A 23,005-nucleotide genomic window follows, 5' to 3' on the forward strand; every position below is an offset into this window, starting at 1 on the left:
GCAGTGCTCTAGCCTGTGCAGTGCCCTAGCCTGAGCAGTGCCCTACCTTTGTAGTGCCCTAGCCCGTGCAGTGCCCTAGCCTGTGTAGAGCTCTAGCCTGTGCAGTGTTCTAGCCTGTGCAGTGCCCTAGCCTGTGTAGTGCCCTAGCCCGTGTAGTGCTCTAGCCTGTGCAGTGCTCTAGCCTGTGCAGTGCCCTAGCTTGTGCAGTGCTCTAGCCTGAGCAGTGTGCTAGCCTGAGCAGTGCCCTAGTCTGTGTAGGGCCCTAGCCTGTGCAGTGCTCTAGCGTGTGCAGTGTTCTAGCCTGTGCAGTGCTCTAGCCTGTGCAGTGCCCTAGCCTGAGCAGTGCCCTAGCCTGTGTAGTGCCCTAGCCTGTGCAGTGCCCTAGCCTGTGTAGAGCTCTAGCCCGTGCAGTGTTCTAGCCTGTGTAGTGCCCTAGCCTGTGCAGTGCCCTAGCCTGTGCAGTGCTCTAGCCTGTGCAGTGCTCTAGCCTGAGCAGTGCTCTAGCCTGTGTAGTGCTCTAGCTGTGCAGTGCCCTAGCCTGTGTAGTGCTCTAGCCTGTGCAATGCCCTAGCCTGTGCAGTGCCCTAGCCTGTGCAGTGCTCTAGCCTGTGCAGTGCTTTAGCCTGTGCAGTGCCCTAGCCTGTGCAGTGCCCTAGCCTGTGCAATGCTCTAGCCTGAGTAGTGCTCTAGCCTGTGTAGTGCCCTAGCCTGAGCAGTGCCCTAGCCTGTGCAGTGCCCTAGCCTGAGCAGTGCCCTAGCCTGTGCAGTGCTTTAGCCTGTGCAGTGTTCTAGCCTGTGTAGTGCCCTAGCCTGAGCAGTGCTCTAGCCTGTGCAGTGCCCTAGCCTGTGCAGTGCCCTAGCCTGTGCAGTGCCCTAGCCTGTGTAGTATCCTAGCCTGTGCAGTGCCCTAGCCTGTGCAGTGCCCTAGCCTGTGCAGTGCCCTAGCCTGTGCAGTGCCCTAGCCTGTGCAGTGCTCTAGCCTGAGCAGTGCTCTAGCCTGTGTAGTGCTCTAGCTGTGCAGTGCCCTAGCCTGTGTAGTGCTCTAGCCTGTGCAGTGCCCTAGCCTGTGTAGTGCTCTAGCCTGTGCAGTGCTTTAGCCTGTGCAGTGTCCTAGCCTGTGCAGTGCCCTAGCCTGTGCAGTGCCCTAGCCTGTGCAGTGCCCTAGCCTGTGCAGTGCTCTAGCCTGAGCAGTGCTCTAGCCTGTGTAGTGCTCTAGCTGTGCAGTGCCCTAGCCTGTGTAGTGCTCTAGCCTGTGCAGTGCCCTAGCCTGTGCAGTGCCCTAGCCTGTGTAGTGCTCTAGCCTGTGCAGTGCTTTAGCCTGTGCAGTGTCCTAGCCTGTGCAGTGCCCTAGCCTGTGCAGTGCTCTAGCCTGTGCAGTGCTCTAGCCTGAGCAGTGCTCTAGCCTGTGTAGTGCTCTAGCTGTGCAGTGCCCTAGCCTGTGTAGTGCTCTAGCCTGTGCAGTGCCCTAGCCTGTGCAGTGCCCTAGCCTGTGTAGTGCTCTAGCCTGTGCAGTGCTTTAGCCTGTGCAGTGCCCTAGCCTGTGCAGTGCCCTAGCCTGTGCAGTGCCCTAGCCTGTGCAGTGCCCTAGCCTGTGCAGTGCTTTAGCCTGTGCAGTGCCCTAGCCTGTGCAGTGCTCTAGCCTGTGCAGTGCTTTAGCCTGTGCAATGCCCTAGCCTGAGCAGTGCTCTAGCCTGTGTAGTGCTCTAGCTGTGCAGTGCCCTAGCCTGTGTAGTGCTCTAGCCTGTGCAGTGCCGTAGCCTGTGCAGTGCTCTAGCCTGAGCAGTGCTCTAACCTGTGTTGTGCTCTAGCCTGAGCAGTGCTCTAGCCTGTGTAGTGCTCTAGCCTGTGCAGTGCTCTAGCCTGAGCAGTGCCCTAGCCTGTGCAGTGCTCACCACCCCCTCCTGTACTTTCAGTGACACACCACTATCCCTACTGTCCAGCCTTCAATTCTCATCCTTCTTTCTTCCAATTGGATCGGGTGATATGCTTCCCCAGATGCCTCAGCATGGTGACCAAGTAACCTCATTCTGAAGGTGGTCAGTGAATATGCAGTGTCTCAGAAGAGAATCCTGGTGCTTCCTGTGACACTCCACTCTAGTGCCCAGTATCTAGTGCCCTGAGATACTCTCCTGCTATGTCAGGGTATCAGTAGGTGACCCAAAATTTTGTCTCCTGAGCTCCGCCTCATGTCCTTGACATGTGCCCTCTGCTCCCCGCAGCCCTTTGAGTGTGTACTGGAGCAGGCTCCCCGCCCCCATGGAACATTCCCACCGGCTCCATGCTTCCTTGTATTGTTGTAGCTCTCCAGGAGGGAAATGACCAGCATCAGACTTTCCTCCCCCAGATGTACACGCACAGAGCTGGGTGTCAGCTCCTGGGCAACACCCAAGAGCCCTGAGTTGTTTCTTTGGCCCTTCATGGGTACCTATACTGGTACCTCCGCAGGACCAACCTTTCCTTCTTGAGCCATTCCCATCTTAGCATCTTTGCAGTGAGCAGTACCCTGTACAACCCAGACTTAGATTTCTTCTGCATCCCGCAGTTCCTGAGGGGAGCAGAAGGGAGGGCTCTCCCTAAAATGTTTTAAACTGATTTATGTTGCCTCCCCAATCAAACTATCATTCCAATGCTCAGATATTTGCAAGGGAAGTATTCGTTTAATTGTATGATAGAAGTGATTTATTTAGCAGTGCAGTAGGGGATCTGTGCTGCAAGGGCCAGTCCTTGAGAAGGTAAATCATTTCCTTCCAATTGTAGCCAAGGCTTGTAGTTTGTAGATAATCCCAGTGAAATCCATAACAGTAGCCGTTCTTTGAGGGCCTGCTGTGCACCAACACTTTGTAACTTCTTACTTATCCTTTAGAGCAGCCTTTCCTAGGGTGCCTGGATGGCTTGATTGTATACACACTTGAGAAAATAAGGTTTAGAGAGGTTCCCATTCTCACAGTTCACTAGCCAGAAGCACACTCAGACCTTTAGAACCAGGCCAGCTGCCTTCCAAAGCCAGTTTCTGCCACTGTCCTTCCTCTCTGGTCAGGGGGAAATGAGTCTTTTTACTAGGCAGGGGTGAAGATTGCTCAGGGTATGGCTAAGGCCTTCTCAGTAGCTCTGTGGCTCCCAGCCCTGCCCCGCCCCGCCCTGCCCCGCCCCGCCCCGCCCTGCCCTGCCTTCCACACCTGCAGTGTGAACGAGAAGCTGATTGGAGTTGGCTTGGCCTCTGCTCTTCTGAGTGTGGTTTGGGTTTGGTAGCATAAGTCATTCAAGAAGTAACTGTGGTGACCTCTAGGCCAAGTTGTCTGGTTAGGGTCAGCATGTACTCCCAGGGCCTTCTGGTGTTTGTGGGACATGGGGAAGTATGGCCTTGCTGGCTATGAATAGAGCCGTGCACTCTGCTCCTCTAATCTTAGTTTGCTTTGGTTTTCGCGACAGGGTTTCTCTTGGACTAGCCATAGCTGGCCTGGGACTTACAGGGTCACCCTCCTTCAGTCTGTCTGAAATCATAGGCTGGAGCCACCATGCCCAGGTGTCATTCGGATTTTGATTTGTCCTGTAAGTGTCTTCTATCATCTTCCTGCATGGGAAGTGGCAGTCAGTCTTGGCTGACAAGCATAGTTACCTTTTGTGATGTTCCTGGGTACACTTTCTCAGACTCGGCAATTCAGGAGGAACCCTTAAAAACAGACTCTTGAGCTTGTCTCCCTGCCCCACTGGAGAGCACAGGTATGAGTCATTTGAAATCAGGGCTTGAAGAAGCCACCAAATCCTCAAGTAACATATGCTCTCGAGAAAGTCTTTGCTGGTGCCATGAGTGGGTGTGCTATTTGGAACTTAGGTTCATTTGCTCATGGAAACCCTGCCACCAGAGTGACAGTTCAGAAACAGCAGGTCAGAACTGGAGCCCAGCTTTGCATACATTTTGCTGTTGCTGCTGCTGCTGTTGTTGTATATCTATGTGTGAGCGTGGGTCTGCACATGCTATGATGGAAGAGAGCACACAATGGGGCATGTGTGGCAGCCAAAGGGCAACTTTGAGGAGTTCTCCCTTCCACCATGGATTTCTGGGGGTCAAACGCAGGTGATCAGGCTTTTGTGTCAAATATGTTGACTTCCTAAAGCACTTCATCAGATCCAGAGCCCAGTGCTGTAACTGACTTGTTCTGTGGGTCTGTGTACCATGTGGGCCTGTCACATCAGGTGTCTGCATCAGTGTATTTCTAGACCAGGAGGAGCAGTAATGATGTGTCACTACCAGGGCAGAGGTGGGTTCAGGGTGGTTTGTGTGCTAACTGTTCCAATGTGCAGAACAGGTGGGACTCCTCACTGGAGCATTCCCCCAATCCAATCCGTCCGAATCTGTGCATCAGTGTTGCCAAGCCCACTTTATGACAGAATCCCTCCTGCTGGGCAGCTACATAAGCTTTTTGTCAAATGGTGATAAAATAAAACTTTCTCTAAGTAAAAGGTGTTAAAATGCAGGTTCTAACCAGAACCTCTTAGATGTGTGGGTTTTGAAATAGCCTGGAAGAAGCAAGACAAAGTAGTGTATTTGTAGCTGAAACTTCCCTGAGAAAAGATGTTCAGGTGTTTAGTGAGAAAGAGTCAGATGAAGTTACTCTGGCTCATCGAAAGGATCAGATGGATTGGTGGGTAACTAATAGCTTGCTGAGCTGCACGGGTGTGTGGTGCTACCCTTGGCCTGTCTAGTGTGTGGTTGCACTGTGACTTAGGTGGGGGCTCTGTACAGTGAGGGAAACAGGATCCTCTTGTGTCTTCTCATTCCTGCAGCAACTTTGGAAAGATGAACTGGGTACAGTTACTTTTGCCAAGTTTGGATGCTCAGACTGTGATTTTTCTGAAATGCTTTCATATTGATGGAGGAAAACCCAGCACCCGAAGATCTCGGAGTTTTAGTGAGGCGCTTCCCCATCCTGTCTCATTTTGAGAGGCCATTCTCCCAGCTAGCTGGAGCAGCCCCAGAGCTGTAAAGCATTCTAAGCCTTTCTGTGGTTCTAAGGGTCTGCCTTTTGCGTGTTGTCTTAAGGCTACTTCAGTTTGCTTCTGTGCCATGTCACCCCACTTCACAGAACATGTCAGCTGTGACCGTGGGTAACCTGGAGCCAGGGCTTTTCATGTGTCCACATGAAACTTAGTTTCCACAGGGAAACTAAGGCTGCTGGGTTCATGGGCAACAGCAATGGCAGAGCTGGGGTCAAAGCTCTGGCTGGGCCCAGATCTGGAATCTTACCCTGGTCCCTCTTAGCAGCGTTTCTAACTCCTACTGTGTGTGGGGGGGAGGGGTGAAATAAATTAGACTTCACATCCGCCTTGGGTTTTCCTTTCTTTTTTTCCAGGCTTCAAGCCCTTGTTTTCTTCCAGCAAATCCAGGTGCCACTTTCTGCAGAATTGTTATCCAAATGGAGTGGGCTTTACGGCTCCGCGGGCACACCTTCCAGGCCAATTGGTGTTTTGTCTCCTATCACTTGCTTCTGAGTGTTTTCCCTCCTTGGAGCCACAGTATTAATGAGATTAGTCTGTTTCCTCTGGCCATGTTATGGGCCTGAAAATGAGACTTTAGACGATGTGACGTATGGGTCTATGCAGGTTGCTTCACTGCACACAGTAGAGTGGCCCCTCTTGGCTTTCAGCTCCGGGATCCCGTCGCCTACCTCTTCCCCTCTGGAAAGCAGCAAGGCAGGAGCACAGCCCATTCCCCAGTCCCTCCTGTGCTAGTGATAGTGATGTCAGAGGGGCTGAGCAAAGGGCTGCTTAATATAGTGGATTACAGCAACCCACCCCACCGGCGGGGTGGGGCCGGAACAGCCCTTTCTTCTAGTTTCCTCCCCGTACCTCCAAAGAATTTGAAAGGCTGGAGGCTGAGACGTTTTAGAGTGACAGAGTTCCTGCTTTCCTGAGGGTGTGTCAGCCCTCCTGGAGCTCTGCCTGAGGCCGCTGGGTCATTGGGTTGTCCTGGAGATGAATCCCCTTTCAGCCCAAGTCTTGGTTCTTAGTATCATTCTGTGAAGATGCAGGGGCTGGGAAAGGTGCTGTGATCTGCTGGCCTTAGGATGGGCAATGCCATTGAAAAACAGAAGCCCCTGAGACAAAGCCCTCTGTGCCCTTGGAGACAAGGTATGAAAGCTCTGTCCCCCTACCCCCACCCCACCCCCTCCCGTTGAGTAGGCAGCTAGAGGGTGGCTGTATCTGGGGGGGACCCTGGCCCAGCTGAATCAGCCTGAGTTGCTACCAGATCGAAGCCTTTCTAAAGACTGAAACACGTTACCTCATTGTGATAGCCTGTATGGCTAATGGTTGGTTCTTTCAAGGGCTTCTGTTTCTGTGTTGACACCATTCGTTTGTTTGTTTGTTTTCTTTTTGTTTTTGTTTGGTTGTGGGAGAAGGGTTTGAGACAGGGTTTCTTTGTGTAGCCCTGACTGTCCTGGAATTTGACTTCTCAGAGATCCACCTGCCTCTGCCTTCTAAGAGCTGGTATTAAAGGTGTACGCCATCACCACCTGGCAAGATTGTTCAATTCTTAAGACCTAATCCAAGTCACAGTTTAGATATAAAGGAGTTGGGAGTATTTTGTGATATTTTTAATGTAAAGAATGTTATTAAAAGCTTTTAAGCATGTATCTCTCACAGGGGTGTGTGTGTCCCCTGGTTTCCTACGTTCAGCACCATGATTGGGGCAGCACAGGTCTCTCCACACCTACCCTAATTCTCAGCTCTGAGGGGAGGAGTCTAAGTGACACAGGACAGCTCTGTCTCAGACGCCTGTGTTAGTAGTGCTGACCCATTAGATCCACAGCTGGCAGGAGTGCCAGATAAGGCGCCTGCAGGACTTGGGGACAGGATCTCACTCTTCAGCCTGTCTGTACTGGTCCTGAGTTTTCTGTCACATCAGGTTGACCTCAAATTTGTAGTCCTGTTTCAGCCTCCTCAGTGCTGGGATTACAGATGTGCATCGGGCCCAGCCACCTGTCCAGGTCGTGCCTAACCCTGCAGGTGGATTTGATGTGTGCTTGGCATCAACTGTAACATATGTCTGAGTGTGTGTTTGTGAGTGGAGAAGCACCTGGAAAGAAATGCCTGCGTGCTTGACAAGAACCACTGGAGCCAGATTATTAGAAAGTTTTTCAGCTTTAAAGATAAACCAAATGGGGTATTAGTGTGTTAGTTCAGCCTTTCGGACCTCCTTCATCGGTCTAGCGTCGGCTGCTTCTATGAAGACTTGTTCCTGAGTGGTGCTCCAGCGAATTCCAGCTTAACAGAATGGCATAGGAAGTGGGTAGGGGCTTGTTCTGGAAATTGGCTTTCGTCTGTGCTGGGTATTGAATCCAGCACTTGGATAGTGCTCATCAACTCCCTGCCTCTGAGCTGCATCCTAGTCCCTGTCCCTACTTCTCTTGGCACTGAGCAATGTGGGAGAAACAGTCTTGGTTTTGCACAGTCAAACTGGAGTGTTTGAAGAGCTGTGCTGACTATAATTACCCTGGCACAATTCAGCAGAATGATGCATTTGAATGTGAGGACTTCCAGATGAACAAAATAGGGGAAGACTTAACACAGCAGGGTCAGGTGATGGGTCTGAGGCATCCTTGTTATGCTTAAGAGTACTGGCAACACAGCCAGTATGGGCCTGGCCCATACTAGGCAAGCGCTTTACCACTAAGCTACACCCCAGGCCTCTTCAGTGTGTTTTTGCATGTTTAAAATAAAAGCAAGCAACAGCTAGGTTCACATAACTAGTTGAGTTTTCATTGGAAATAATTACAGAGAGTTTTGAGGGTTGGTTGGTTGTGGTTATTAACCGAATGGGAGCCATAGGTGATAGCTTTTCAAGTAGGTGGGGACAGTACGCAGAGCCACTGTGACTGCTGCTCTCCACCTCACCCTTCCCCAGAGGCTTGGTCAGTTTATGTAGGGTACACCCTGGAACCAAGTTTGTCCTCTCAGTCTAAAGCCTCTCTGGACCTGACCTCAGGGCCATTTCCAGTCCCTTTTCAATGAGGTGATGAGATCCTTCCTAGTAGATACATGGTGACTTCAGGCAAGCCACACGGTTGGGGTCTCTGACACATTAGGGAATGGGTGAATGGATGGAAATCCAGTGTCCACATTGGCTGCAATTGGGATAGGTCAAGGAGCTTCTGACACTGTTGCTGTCTGAGTATCCTGTGTTGGCCGATACTCTGAGCAGACCCTTTGCCTAGAGCCAAGGATGATATGTGAGGGTCAAGCCTTACTGTATTCTGAAGTCTGTCTGAAAAGAAATCCCGTCTGCCTTTCTCATCAGTTTGTGGGCTAGAAAGTTGGAAAATTGATGTGGTGTGGTGGTATTTGAGTATCTTGACTCTCTGCTGTCCTTCAGACTCTTCTCATATTGGCTCTAGAAATTCTCATGTGGACTGATAAAGCAGCAATTGCAAATTGAATTGTTATTGCAAGTCACCATGTGGGTGCTGGGAATTAAACCAGGTCCTCTGGAAAAACAGCCAGTGCTCCTAACTACTGAACTGTCTTTACCCCACCCTTTTCCTAAAATCCCAGCAGCCAGTGCCACCGGGCTGAGGAATAGAGATGCAAGTGATGTACTTGTCTGCACCCAGGGTATGTGGTATCCAGGGAAACTAACACCTTCTGAGGAAGGGCTGACTGGGAAAAGCTTCAGCACATAGGCTGGTTAGGTGGGGCGTGCTGGGCTGGGAAAGAACTGGGCAGGTGTCTTAGGGTTTCTATTCCTGCACAAACATCATGACCAAGAAGCAAGTTGGGGAGGAAAGGGTTTATTGAGCTTACACTTCCATGTTGCAGTTCATCACTAAAGGAAGTCAGGACTGGAACTCAAGCAGGTCAGGAAGCAGGAGCTGATGCAAAGGCCATGGAGGGATGTTTCTTACTGGCTTGCTTCCCCTGGCTTGCTCAGCCTGCTCTCTTATAGAACCCAAGAGCACCAGCCCAAAGGTGGAACCACACACAAGGGGTCCTCACCACTTGATCACTAATTGAGAAAATGCCCCACAGCTGGATCTCATGGAGGCACTTCCCCAACTGAAGCTCCTTTCTCTGTGATAACTTCAGCCTGTGTCGTTGACACACAAAACTAGCCAGTACAGCAGGCAAAAGGCAGACTTGGGGTGATGGCTAGTGGGGAGGCTCTATGACAGCACAGCTGGGGTTAGAGGTTGGGATTGCAGCCAGCAGAGGTGTTTAGACCTGCACACAGTGGAGAGGCATCTTTCTCAAGACATAAATGTCCATCCAGAACATAACAAGGCCCAGAGCCTCACTCTGACTACTGACCTAGCGTCACATTTGTAGGCCTGCTTCCTGGTGTCTAAGGGAAATGAGCAGTGAGGCCCTTAATATGCAATAGCTTTAATAAGTGCATAGTGCTTGTCAGAAATGCCTGTTGTTATCCATTGCTCACTGCAGGAGCCCTGCATTTACTGGGCCCATGGGCATAGGCCTTAGGTTGGCTCTCTTGCAGAGCCGTCATCTCACAGAGCTATGTAAACTTGAATAATTCTCTCTCAGTGTCCTCTCAAAGGGAAGATATGATGACACTCTTAAAGGACCCTTTGGGTTAATCTTCATGTCCATGTGCCCTGCTCACCATTGTTTATGATGCAGACTCACAAAACATGTCGTGCCTGTGATACTATCTAGGAGACTCAATTTCCCTTACTGGGTACTGTTTTCGTTTTTGTTTTTCCAGTTACACAGTGGCTAAGAACATGACTTTGAACCAGCATGCCAGGGTTGAATTCTCATTTTCCAGTTATTTGAGGGTCAGCTACCAAGAGTATGCCCTTTACTTTAGATAAAATAACCTACACATCTCCTGGTACTGGTGGGAATCCCGGACCTTGTGTGTGGTATGCAAGCACCTGCCCCTGAACTATTCCCTCACCTGTGATACTATATTATTAAGAAAAACGGTGGGAGCCGTGGTAAAAGAAATACTGCTGAGTTCCCACAGGACCTAAAACCTTGCAAGAGGACAGAAGCCTCAGATGCTGCTGTTGTTTCCCAGAGCCCTGCACATGCACACACCCATGGTTTTCCCGAGACAGAAGCATGTGTGCGTAACTTCCCCCTCAGATGTCAGGCTTCTGTGTGACCCCATAGCTACTGTATGCCATCTCGGTAGTGTGGTACACTGTTTTAAATTGGCCATCTGCTGTTGAAGGCAGAAACTGCCGTTTTGGCCGCTGCAGATGGGCAACATTGAGGAGCCCCAGGCCCAGAGCTGGGTGATGCTGCTGGATGGCTTCCGTAGGGTAAGTTCCCACCAACACATTCCCAAGCCAGGAACATAGGGAAAGCTTTGAGGCTCTCACCATGCTGTTTTCTCAAAGGAGAGGCATCTGCTAGTGTTCTCCCACGTGAGACATAAATTCCCCAGTTGGTCAACAGCTCATCAGCACCCTTGTCCCATCTGTTTGGAGATTTCTAGAAAATGTCAGCTGTACTTGTAGTGCCACAGTGACGGGTCATCTGAGGAAAGGACGTCCAGGCCAGCAGCAGTGTGCCGAAGTTTGGCTCAACATTCTGATTTGCTTTGGGCTTTCCTTGGTTGCTTTTAAATTCCAGGTTTCAGTGAAGGAGGACAAGACTTTGTTTAAGGATGCACATTGATTACCATTACCCTTTGTCTTCTGTCTCCCAAAGAGTATTGATGATTAAAAATTATTCTCCTGTTGAAGATGTAGAATGAGCCAAGGAGCCCTGACATTGTTAGTGTGGGGGTCTGGGGGTGCGAACAACCCAACCGTCCTTTTCCCAACTGCTTCCAAGTGATGAGACACCAGCTCTGCACCACAAATAAACAGAACAAGTGTGGTTATACACATCAGTAATCCATACAGAAAACTGGGGCAGGAGGATCTTGAGTTGAAGGCCAACCTTGGCTACATAATGAGACCTGGCCTATAAATAAACACATCAAAATAAATGGCCAAGGCACTCTTAATTAGCTAACTCATGTAGTACCTCAGAATGTCACTAAATGTGATGGATGAGTAGGGGTCGGAGTGAGGGTCAAAACCATGTGTAGTAATATCACAAGAAGGTTCAGGATGAGAAGAAACCTTTAAAAACAAAAGGTTATATAGGATGCTTTTGAAATCACATGCCTTGGGTTAGAAGGATAAAAATCTAAAATAATTATCTAATTTTAACAGTGGAAGAACCAGGTAGGATATGAAATCTTGTAGCTTATCTCTTCTCTTACCAATGTTGTAACAGGGTTAGGACTGTGTCCAGCACTGATAGGATACAGCACATTGTATGTCATGTGATATAACAGGGTTAGGACTGTGTGCAGCACTGATAGGAGACAGCACATTGTATGTCATGTGTTGTAACAGGGTTAGGACTGTGTGCAGCACTGATAGGAGACAGCACATTGTATGTCATATGTGTTGTAACAGGGTTAGGACTGTGTGTGCAGCACTGATAGGAGACAGCACATTGTATGTCATATGTGTTATAACAGGGTTAGGACTGTGTGCAGCACTGATAGGAGACAGCACATTGTATGTCATATGTGTTATAACGGGGTTAGAACTGTGCAGCACTGATAGGAGACAGCACATTGTATGTCATATGCTTCATATTTAACATGACACATGTGTAACATGTAAAACAGTTTACATATAGAGTGTAAATGTCTGTAAAATACAATGTATAGCATGTGTCATGTGTCCCATATGTAACACAGCACCGTAGCATGTGTAGCAGTGACCCGTAGCGGCTAGGATGTAATATTAGGCAATGCCAGTGGCTTCCTGTGTGTCAGGTGTGATACCAAAGCATTGACATTCACGCTGGATTCTGTTTGTACACAGTTGGTGTGTAACTCCAACCTTCTATAAATTGGATTTTTTATTCAGCAAGGATCAGTTATGGGGAATGGAAACTGTAAGTGTGAAGGGGTTTTTCTCATGAGAAGTGTGGGTGTTGCTTTGGGTGTGGGTAAGAAAAGGGAAGGAAACTTGGCTCTGTCATCAGATAGCTCCAAATTTAGAACAATGTCTGTCCTGAGCTACCAGCTTAGAGTGTTTCACCCTGGGAATGTGCGTAAAATACATTTCCGGGTTTCAAGATTTCTTTTCCAGCTGTGGAGACGCTGTTGCCCTTATCTGCCGTGATTGCAGTGGCTGTCAGCCACCCGAGAGCAACAGTTACTTTCCAGGGATTTTGCTTGTAAGACCTTTAGGAACCCTGAAGGCCATAGACAGAAGCTGAGACATTTGTCTTGTAGTTCATTTGGGGTAAGGGTCTGGTAACATAAAGGACCAGGTGGGATTTTAGAAGAAACAAAATCCAAACCATAATGTAGGTGTTTACACAAACATTTAAAACTATGAAAACCCTTCCCTGTTTGCAGGCTGCTGTTGTAATTCTGGATAATAGGATGTTTACCAACCCCTGACCTCCAGAGTCTCGGTTTGGATGCTCTCTGTGGTCATTGCTCCTCTGGGAGTCAGCAGCATGTCCCTCTCTCACTCACACAGGAGAGAGAAGATCTTGTCATTCTTGTCTAGGCTGTGGGGGATCTTGGTGTCCACCTACAGTGCCTACCCCGTGATTACAACGGTTCACCTGACCCCACATGCCCAAGCTCTCATTGTCAGGAGGGGGAGATAGAGGAGGGGCGACTCCAGGACCTTATCCAGACTGCAGGCTTCAGAACCTTATCCAGACTGCAGGCTTTGGTGTTTTCTTTGCCACTGAATGGGCCGAGGCACTAAGTTTAGTGGATCTGTCCTCCTGCAAGTGTTCTAGCCAAAGTAAAGTGTTCTCAGTGGGAGAAAGTCTGCTTCCTCGTTCCCATTACAGACCGTTGGATAGCCTTGAATGTGTGGCACTGGCACTGTTCTAGGCTCAGGGCATGGATTATAAAAGCACAAACCACTGCTGCCCCCTGGAGTTACACATTTGTACACAAACTAGTGCTAGTTTGTCACTTGGGGGGTGGGGTAGGTCCTGTACTGGCAGCGGAGCCGGATGGCAGTCAGTGCTTGGGATTTTTAATTTACATAGGAGGAAGAAGGTTGTTTAAAAAACAAAATGTTTTTTCCTCCCAGCCCCTGCTCCCAGAATGATGACTCTTGAGACTAATTATTTATTAATTAATGTCTAGGCCATAAGCTATTAGCTTGTAACTTATTTAACCTATTCAAACTACTCTGTGTCTTCCACATTGGCAGACATGCTTCCACTCTGTGGAAGATGTGTCTTTCACATTGGCAGAGCTTCATGCTTCCGACCTTTGTGTTCCCCAGGTGAATCTTCTCTTCAGTCTGTCCTCATTCTTATGTCCTGCTGGTTATGACCATCTCCTCCGGCTCCTCAGGGTTCCTTCTGTTCTCCCTTGAATCTCTTATTCTCTTTCCCAGAATCCTCTCATCTTCTTGCCAGTGTCCCATCTATTTCCTGCCTCAACTGCTTTTTTAATGACAGGTGATGCTTTTAAGAGATTCTTTATACGGAAGGTAGATACCCAACACTAAGGAAGCCCAAGTGTTGTATATATTCATGCTAGAATGCTCTAGAAGGAACAGACTGAGGACCTTGAAATGGGAGCCCAGGAGCATCCTGGGACAAGCTAGGCTGGAGAATGACAGCATATAAGGCCAGCTGCAGAAATGTGTTGAGGGGGAGAACTTTGGGATAGGGAGAATTTGGGCGGTCACCTGGAAGAGAAAGGCAGAAAGAGTTTCTAGCCAGTGCATCTGCAGGGATGCTGCTACAAGAGAAACAGATAAGGGGACTGGCAGAGGTTGAGCCGAGTTTGAGATGTTTGTGAGAAAGCTAGGAGGTAGCCCATTAGGCTGTTGAGTATAAGAATGCCAAAGAGGGCTAAGTGACTAGGAATGCTTGCTGTGTAAACGCAAGGGCCTGAGTTCAAATCCCAAGCACCCATATAAAAAGCCAGGTGGGGCTGTGTTCACAATGGCTACCCTAGCACAGTAGGGACCGGTGGCAGGATGATTGCTGGGGCTGCCAGCTGCCATAGTAGCTCCAGGTTCAGTGAGAGCCCCGTCCCAGGGGTCAATAATAGAACAGGACACCTGGCCTCTGCAAGCATTCCCATATGTGTATATATGCTACACACACACACACACACACACACACACATACATACACAGAGAGAGAGACAGACAGACAGACCGACAGACAGACACTGGTGGTAGTGGGGAGAGATAACAAAATAAAGAATGTGGGATTCAGGAGAGGGTTGGCTTTTTGAAACTTGTCACCGTAAAGGTGGGCAAGCTCACCTGAGAATTAAGCTGGAGACTGTGGAGGCTGAGGCGAGGGCTCCAGAGCCTCCCGCATTAAGATGGGCAGGAGAGACCAGGTGACACCTAGAATGGCTTCCAGGAAGCTATGGAAGAAAGTGGGAGGCAGACAGGGCAGATGGGTGCCTTGGAAGCCTGGTGTGGAAAGCATGACTGTGGAGGGAGAGCGCTGGGGGCCAGGTGGTGCTGACTGTGTCCCAGTGCCTAAGGGCTGAGACCTGACTATAAGCCCTGGCGCCTTGGAAGTCACCGGGGCCTTGTTACATGGCTCCAGTAGAATCTGAAGCTCGGAGAGTGAAGGGGGCACAGCAAGGAGTAACTACTAAATGATCAGTTTCCAGGAGCTCTGCTGCACAGAGCAGAGATGGCAGTTGTTGGGGGAGAGTAGTCCAGGGAACTTCTCGGACAGAGTGAGGTGATGGTGACTGAGCTCTACAGTAGAAAAGGAAGGTTAAGAGAATCGCTGCTGGCTGTAGGAGCTGCTGTCATGCCACACTGACCTCTCCCTAGGGCGACTCCTTTCTCACGCTGAGCTGGACTAACCAGCATGGAGTCTGTGCTCCTACAGCTGCTGGTTAGGTTGCTCTGCGGCCTCCTGTCCCTCAGGTACCTGCAGACAGCTGCCAGGACTCCCCTCTGTGTCTCCAGCCAGGGAGTGGGGGCAGAGAGGGGGAACAGTTTCTAGCTCCCAAGAGGAGAGTGTAAAATCTCCTCACCAACATATGTGGGTGCAGGATAGGAATGCTTTGGGTCACTTTTGCGCAGAGTATGCCATTGTCCCCTGGGCATTGTGTATTTGAGCCTGACTGAAACTCTCTGGTCACAGTATTACCCCAGGCCACAAATACAAACATGGTCTCCAAGCTCAAGATCACAGGCTAGAGGGATGGCAGGGTCAGGACCCCATCTGTGGTCTCTAGCGTCTGGGTACTTTTTTCTCTCTATCTTGCCTTCCCCTGGTGTCTGTCTTTCACTTTTTGAGCAGATGAATAATGTTTTGGTAATTATCTCATCACGAGCATTGATCTGGAGCAGGGATTAGCTTGCTTTGGCCTGCCTGTTAGACTACATCTTATTGGGCTGCACTTACTGGAACCCCATCGGGGTCGCTGTGGCTTTTATTATCTAGGGCTTTTATTCCCATTTCCACTCTGGGCTATTCCTTTACTTTTCCTGTCAGCTGACTCTCCTAGGTCACAGGCCTCCTCCAGCGTCCTTGCCTACAGGCCTCTGGCTCCCATCCTGCCTCATCCTTGCTTCCTTTCTCTCCCTCCAGCATGGGCCGCCTTGTGTGAAGTCTGGATTAGCCTTCTCTGCCCAGGCCTTCCTCGCTCTAAAGCTCGTTTAATTGATCTCCGCTCAGCACACTGGACGTTAGGCTTCCCCAGGCCAGTCCGAGAGGTGGGGATGTGTGCAGTGGGGTGCAGGAACTCTGGCTCCATCCCTACAAGTATATCCTTGGGCAAGTCCTTTCCCTCAGCTTCCTGAATGCAGGAAGAACGGAGCTGGGTCATAGGCCACTCCGAGCATGAGGGCTGCAGTGCACACCTCAGCCTAGGGCTGCTCTCCTTACACAGTCACCCTGTTCTGCTTCCTCATCTGCTTTCCCCGGGTTTGTATCATCAGACACCACTTACCTCAATGGCCGTTGCTTATTTTCTTTCTGCCCAGGCTATGAAGAGCTGTGCACGGCTTGGTGTCTGTCTTTAGTTTCTAAGCTACAGTTTGAATTTTGCTGAGTTGCTTGCTTAGGATCTGGCTCCCTGTTGGAACATGGGGGGAGCATCATGAAGTCACAGTCCCCTTGGGAAGTATCTGGAGTCACCTGTAACATAGAATTCACATCAGAACCATGAGCCATGGGGTCTCTGTCAAATTCTTCCTCCTCCTCCTCCTCCTCCTCCTCCTCCTCCTCCTCCTCCTCCTCCTCCTCCTCCTCTTTCCCCTTCTCCTCTTCTTCTCCTCCTTCTTCTCCTTCTTCTCCTCCTCCTCCCCCTCCTCCTCCCCCTCCTCCTCTTCATCTTCCTTCTCTTGAAATGTAAATATATGCTGAAGCATCTGGCCGCAGAGGCAGCAGGGTTGTGAGTTGGAAGCTGGTCTAGCTATGTAAAAACCTTTTTATTAAACCTGAAAGAAAGCATTGGTCTGCATGAGCTGATTGGCATCATGCTAGCTCTGTCCCTGTCCCAGGTCCTCATGTTCAGGTGAAGTGCCCTCCCAGATGAGGCCCTGTAACCAGTAGAACCTTGCCAGTGGTCTGACCTGTGTCTTCCTTCCCTTCTCAGTACTGTGTTCTGGGGAGAGATTCACCATGTTGCAGGCATCTGCAGCTTCCTGCCCAACACACACAAGTGAGCTGAGCTGCTCCTGGTCCTCCCCCACAGTCTCATGAAAGCCTGCATCCAGTCAGTTATAGCATCCAGTGGTGGGAGCAGTGAGTGCCAGACAGTGATGGCTGTCTAGGAGTGTAACAAGTTTTGCCATAATTGTTTTAGTGTGAAATGTCTGTGCAAGTCTGTTAAAGGTCGGGTGTAGTGGGGAGGGTGGGTGTCCAGCGTCCCTAGGCTTCATCTCCTCAGTAGACACCCTCACGCTCAGATCTGGGTCCAAGGCCTAGTTTGGTGGGACTTGCTCCTCCCTAGCCCTTCTGAGCTACACAGAGGAGTGCTGCTGTCCTCCAGGAGTCATGGAGACTCTACCTGAGAGCTAATCAGCACCATGTGGCCTGTTTTCTCTAGTTTTGCCCAGGGTACCCTCTGCCATTGCTGGTCATCCCTGGGCAGCTAGCTGTTGACCTGTGTAGTGGCCTGTGTTTTTTAGATGGCCCCAGACATGGGGAGATTGAAGAAGGCTTCACAATGAGGTGCAAGCAGTGACAGGAAGCGAGACACTGAGTGGGTAGTTCATTGGTTAATTTAATTCCTTGTTTCATTTTACTCAGCAAACATTAGCGCACTTACTAAGGGTTAGCACTATTTGGTAGAAACCAGAGCTCCATGTCTGAACCACGGGACACAGAATCAACTGTGTTCCTATTTTATCAAATCTTCTGGACATGGTACATGGCTGGCGTCCTGATGCAGAGAATTCACTGTGGCCTACTGTTTCCGTGGCTGCTGTAGGGCAGTGGTTCTCTGTGGGTCCTGACCCCTTTGAGGATCAAATACCTTCACAGGCGTAGCCTAAGACCATCGGAAAACACAGATAGTTACATTACAACTGGAAATGGTAGTAAAATTGCAGCTATGAAGTAGCAACAAAAATAATTTTATGGTGGGGGTCCCCACAACATGGGGACCTGTATTAAAGGGCCACAGCATTAGAAGGTTGAGACCCAGTGCTCTAGGGTCTACGGGAATCCAGGCTGAGAAGTGAAAGACCTGGGTAGAAACATAATTACAGGCCAGACACCATGAAAGATCAGCGCTGAGCTCAGAGGGCTAATTCAGCCCCCCCCCCCACCCTGCCCCGGGGAGTCAGGAAATCATGGGCATAGGCCCTGAGAGGTAGAGGTGTGTGGCTCGTCTTCCTGTCGGCCTTGAGCTTAAGGGCAGTATCAAGCTGAGCAGTCTTAAAGTGTTTGAAGTGGCATGTGTGCCTATGAGATTTATTGAGAGATCAGATTAGTGATTTGAAATGACAGGAGGACCCTGGCATGGGAGACAGCACTGGAGAGACTCAGAAACTCACAGGTTGAGTTCTATTGCAGACAGTTTGTGATGGGGTAGTGGGACAGAGTCCCTGGGTGCTTAGAGGGTAAAATAGAAGCCAGGCAAAGGTAGGTAGAGCTGGTGCTTGAATGGGGCTCTGGAGTGGGAGTGGGGTTGACTTTGGCCCAAGACTTGGCCTATACACAGTGGTCACCAGCCAGTGAGATGTGGCACCCTAGAGACCTGTTGCTGGCTGGTTTATCTATAAGCACTGAACAGTGGTCCTTGGAGGACCTTTGTCAGTTTTTATTACCATGGCCATTCAACTGTTGTAGGTATTCAGTTCTTCCCCAGAGTTCTTACCTTGTGGACTTGGGTTTTTAATAGGAGTAGTTTGATGATAAATGGTGTCCACCTAGAAAGCTGTCCCTCTTGCTGGCACTGTGTCTCTGCACATCCTCTTCAGGCAGCTCTGCCCCACAAGAGAACTACATAAACCAGCTGAGGAGTAAGGACTTCCTCATGGTTCATTTTTCTTTCTTTTCATGGGCAATTGGACTCCTAATGAGAATGTTCTCATTAGGAGGTCCCAGGAAGCCTCCATCCATGAGTGACTCGTGTGATTTACCAAACCGCTCTGCCAGGTGTCCTCATTTGGTTTAACTAACACTTGCTCCAAGCAGCCCACAGGGTGCTGTCATCAAGCTCTTGGGACAAATATATATGCACTGTCAAGGCTGAGAAGTTAATTTTCTACTTATGTGAAAATTAATTGCCAGATGTGGTGGGAGAGCATCCTGGGGTGTGTGTGTGTGTGTGTGTGTGTGTGTATGTGTCTGACCTGGCACTGTTAGACCTGGCACCATATGGTGTCTGACCTGGCACCATAGACAGCTATGTCAGAACCTGAGCTGGGTCTATGCTAAGTAATGGGTCCCCAGGGGTAGATGTGGCAGTGGCTACAAGCCTCTTCCAGTCAAGAGAAGCTGAGGGCGCCTTACTTTTTTGAGACATGGTTAGTTTTGAACAGCCGTGTGCAGAGGAAGGGTGAAAGACATGCATGGTATCCTGTTGGCCACTCAGAGCAATAAATGACAGGTCATCAAACCCTCATCCAGGTCTGCCTTTTCAAGTTTCCCAGTACTGCTGAGACCAACAGTGATTTTAATTAACATTTAATTAATAAAATGTGAGTGATTGTTTGTTTTATAATTTTGCATGGTTTTGAGTCTCAGCAGTTGAATCATTGAGCTTATTGTAGACCCTCATTGTCACAGGGCTCCCTTTATAAAGCACCTAAATAATTACAGCGTGACTGTGGTGTGGCATTTGAGTATGGCTGCTCATAAGAGACCTGGCTCCACTGCATCCAGCAGTCTGCTGAGGACCGCCAAGTCTCCAGCTCTCAGCTGAGCACTAGAGCATCACTCACGGCCCTGTCACGTAGGGGAAGAGGCAGGAACTTAACCTACAGCGTGGAATTTAAATGTAAGCTTAGCAGAGAGTTCATGCCTCGTTACCTGGTGTGCTTGACATAAGCTAGAGTCACTGGAAAAGAGAGACCCTCAACTGAGAAAATGCCTCTATTAAGATTGGGTTATTAGGCAGGCCTGTGTGCATTTTCTTAATTAGTGATTGATAGGGAGGGTCCAGCCCGTTGTGAGTGGTGCTACCCCTGGACTGGTGGTCCTGGCTTCTATGAGAAACAGGCTGAGCAAGCCAAGTGAACAAGCTAGTAAGCAGCACCCCTCCGTGGCCTCTGCATCAGCTCCTGCCACCAGGTTCTTGCCCTGCTTGAGTTCTAGTCTTGACTTCCTCCAGTGATGAACAGTGATGTGGAAGTGTAAGCCAAATAAGCCCTTTACTGCAGTTTGCTGTTGGTCATGGTGTTTCATCACAGCAGTGATACCCTAACTAAGACACTTGATCTAGGAGACCCAAAGGGTCTAGAGAAGAAATGAATGACTTCAGTTAGTCATCATAAGACTGGCTGGATATCAACTTGACAGTGTTTGTAGGGTGGATTTGGCAGCTCTTAATACAGCCAGGCATGTAGTAAAGGGAGTCCTACCTAGGTGGGAGTGGGGCAAATAAAGGTGCCAAATAAGTGTGATGTGTGGTCAAAGTCACCCTCCAGTCCCAGTTGAACAGTAAAGCTGGTCTGTTTCTTTAAATCAGGGATTGCAAACTGCAGGCCAAAACCTAACTGGGTGTCTGTTTTTGTGAATAAAGCTTTATTGAAACCCAGCCTCATGTGCATGTATTCATGGTACTTTCTCACTTGTGTAGTAGAACTCACAAAGCCAGCAGTAACTGTTATCCTTTCCTTTTAGGGAAGCATGTAGAACAAGTGAAAGCATGTTTTATATTAAATATATTTATATATATTTTATATTTGAGAAGGTAGGAAAATGGTCCGTAACTGGGTGAGAGGTGCTCACAGCGTAGGAGGCATAAGGACAAGGGATGCATCTTCCTCTCCTTCTGAGTCTCAGTTGGGGTCGGGCCCACAGCTGGTCTCTAAGTGCTGTCCCTCTTTCTTCCCCAGCCTTTTCTCTCTCTTTGGTCTAAGTCCACACCACTGACATTGATTTTTAGTGGGAACCACAGTGTGTTTGTTCTCTGTACTTCAGCGAGGGGCTGCAGTACAGAGCAGAGCTCAGGTACAAGGCAGACACACGGTGGCTTTGAAACTGAGAGTAACATATGGCCCGATAGTTTCAGGAGACCATGGGGAAGGAAAAGAGTTTTTGACCACCAACCATATCAAGCCCAAAGTAAGAACTCCCTTTGGCTCCCACAGCATCCGTGACCCATGTGCTCTGCCTGACAGTGAAGTCTAGGACTCAGGGGATACCTTGTTCAACAAGACTGTTCATCTGCACTAGGGCAGGCTTTATTTGCATTAATTATAGATTTGACTTGATGTTAATAAAGGGGCTAAAAGAATGTGGCCCCGTGGTGCCCACTTGCTGGTTATCAGAGGTGACCACCTCACACAGACTTGCTCTGAAGACTCTGGCTCTGAAGAAGGGGAAACTAGGGCAGCCTCTAGTCTATACCCCATAAAACAGATGCCCTAATCCCATAGATGAAGAGGGGAGACTCTTTTCCTTATACATTTCAAGGCTTCTTGACTGGGCTAAAATTAAAATTAATATATACAGGTTAGCAGGAGAAACCTATGTTTAATTGTCCTGGCTTCAGCTCCCCTAGAATAGGAGCTCCCAGAGGGGATTAGTGCTTTTAAAGTACCTGAGCTGGGTGGGAGGATATCAGGCCTTACCTGCTTAGAGAAGGGGAAGGAGGGGGAAGAAGGGATTGTGAGAGGGAGTGACTGGAAGGGGTAAATGAGCAGGATGTAAAGTGAATAATAAAATAATAATTTTTTAAAAAATCATAAAAGAATGAACCTATTAAGTAAAATCACAACCATGTCAACAGGGGACAACAATTTCATCAAAGCTACGTAAGTTGTTCATTTGACTTAATAAAAAGATATTGGTAAGAACAACCACCAATATTGGCCACAGAAGAAAGGAAATATATCATTTCTATATATGTAAAACACAAAATGTGAACATAGTATAGCTCAAAGTGTTTTTATCAAGAAAATTGATTGCCTTAGAAAAAGCACTGAGCTCAGGAAGGATCTAGAGCTTGAATCCCTTCCTCTGTGAAGGGATGGCAGGTGTCAGGGGACACAAGGATCCAAAGGGAGGAACCATGTTGTGAGAGAAAGTTGTCTTATTAGTCAGATAAAGTCTGTCACATCTGAAAGTTTCCAAGCAGCCTCATTCCAGGGTAGCTTCTCTTCCTGGATGTAGATATGTCCCACCAGAACAACTTTCTACAGAGCACTCGTGGTGTTGAGTGACAGCCTGCCACAGAATGCTGCTGGTGTGGTACCCTGAGCCTGTCCTCAGTGATGCCTCCAGATGAGAGCACCTGAACTCAGCCTGTGAGGCTTGGGCTAACCTGTGCTCCCATCCCTGGCCCTCAGAACCTACCAGAGCTAATGTGTGTGGCTTTGAACTGTGGAAGCTCTAGGACACTGCTCTCAGCAGTGGGAAGCAAGTGTGTGAGAGGTGACACCAACTGTTATAGAACATTCTTAACGTCAAAATCTAAGACAGGGATCAGCACTAGGTCCTCCCTTAAAGTGGAGCTTAATAGTGGCCTCTATTACTTCTGCCAAAGACTGATGGGGAAGACAAGTCTCATTAAATTGATTTCTGGTTTGGTTTGGTTTGGTTTGGTTTTGTGATAGGCCTCCATCTATAGCTCAAGTTCCCTGGAACTCACAGTATAGTCCAGGCTAGTTTCAAACTCCTGTTAGTCCTTCTGTGGCCTTTCATGTGCTGGAACTACAAGTGTGAACCCCCAGACCTGCCAGGCTTTCCAGAAAGTTCACTCTGAGTTACTTCTGTGTTAATTACAGCTCCTGGAAAAAGCATAGATTTCCTAAGAAATGTCTGATATATAACATTGTCAGACTATTAACTCCGTAAAGTGTAAGCTTTAAATGTTCATTTGAAGAACTTATTAACTCAGAAACCCAAGTTGAAGACCGAGTTCATAGCTTCTTTACATCTTCCTTGCAATTCCTTCTACAGTGTTGTACTAGGAAGTCACCCTCTTCTGAGTTCAGAGCTTTCTTTTAGTGGGCAGAATTAACCCATCTTGTTCACCTTTTTATCTTGGCCAACAGGAAACTCAGAGCCAAACAACCACAGCTGGTGCAGTGCATCTGTCTTTGCACTTCTGCTATTGCGTGCTTTGAAACTGTGCTGTTAGGAGTTTTGTGTTACCCAAACAAACACCACCATTAGGGGAAGAACTGTGCTTAACTGCATGTTAGCACTGCGGTTGGCTTTGACCCAGCTTCAGGGCAGAAGCAGCCATGTATGTGTGTTACACTAATTACTAGGTGAGTTGTTTAGTGAGAGCTTGCTGGCTGGCTAGTGAACTCTGACTTCCGCGTCTCCCCAGGGGCAAAAGCCTACTGCCATTCTCATTTAGGAGAGTTTACTTCTTGACCCA

General features: G+C 48.9%; 1 protein-coding gene across 3 annotated transcripts in view; it reads left to right on the forward strand.

The window, feature by feature from the left end:
- Rapgef1 (Rap guanine nucleotide exchange factor 1) overlaps positions 1 to 23,005 on the forward strand; it is a 122,474-nt gene that overhangs the window by 18,736 nt on the left and 80,733 nt on the right. Inside the window, exon 1 of one of the 3 annotated variants that reach the window (XM_052182018.1) lies at positions 6,051 to 6,129. The exons of the other annotated variants lie outside the window; for them this stretch is intronic. Coding sequence (XP_052037978.1) covers positions 6,066 to 6,129 — 64 coding nt within the window. The 5' untranslated portion in view covers positions 6,051 to 6,065. Of the gene's footprint in view, positions 1 to 6,050; positions 6,130 to 23,005 lie in introns of those variants that run through there. 3 annotated transcript variants of the gene reach the window in all.

Source organism: Apodemus sylvaticus, chromosome 5, assembly GCF_947179515.1.
Source record: "Apodemus sylvaticus chromosome 5, mApoSyl1.1, whole genome shotgun sequence".
In the NCBI taxonomy this organism is placed as follows: domain Eukaryota; kingdom Metazoa; phylum Chordata; class Mammalia; order Rodentia; family Muridae; genus Apodemus; species Apodemus sylvaticus.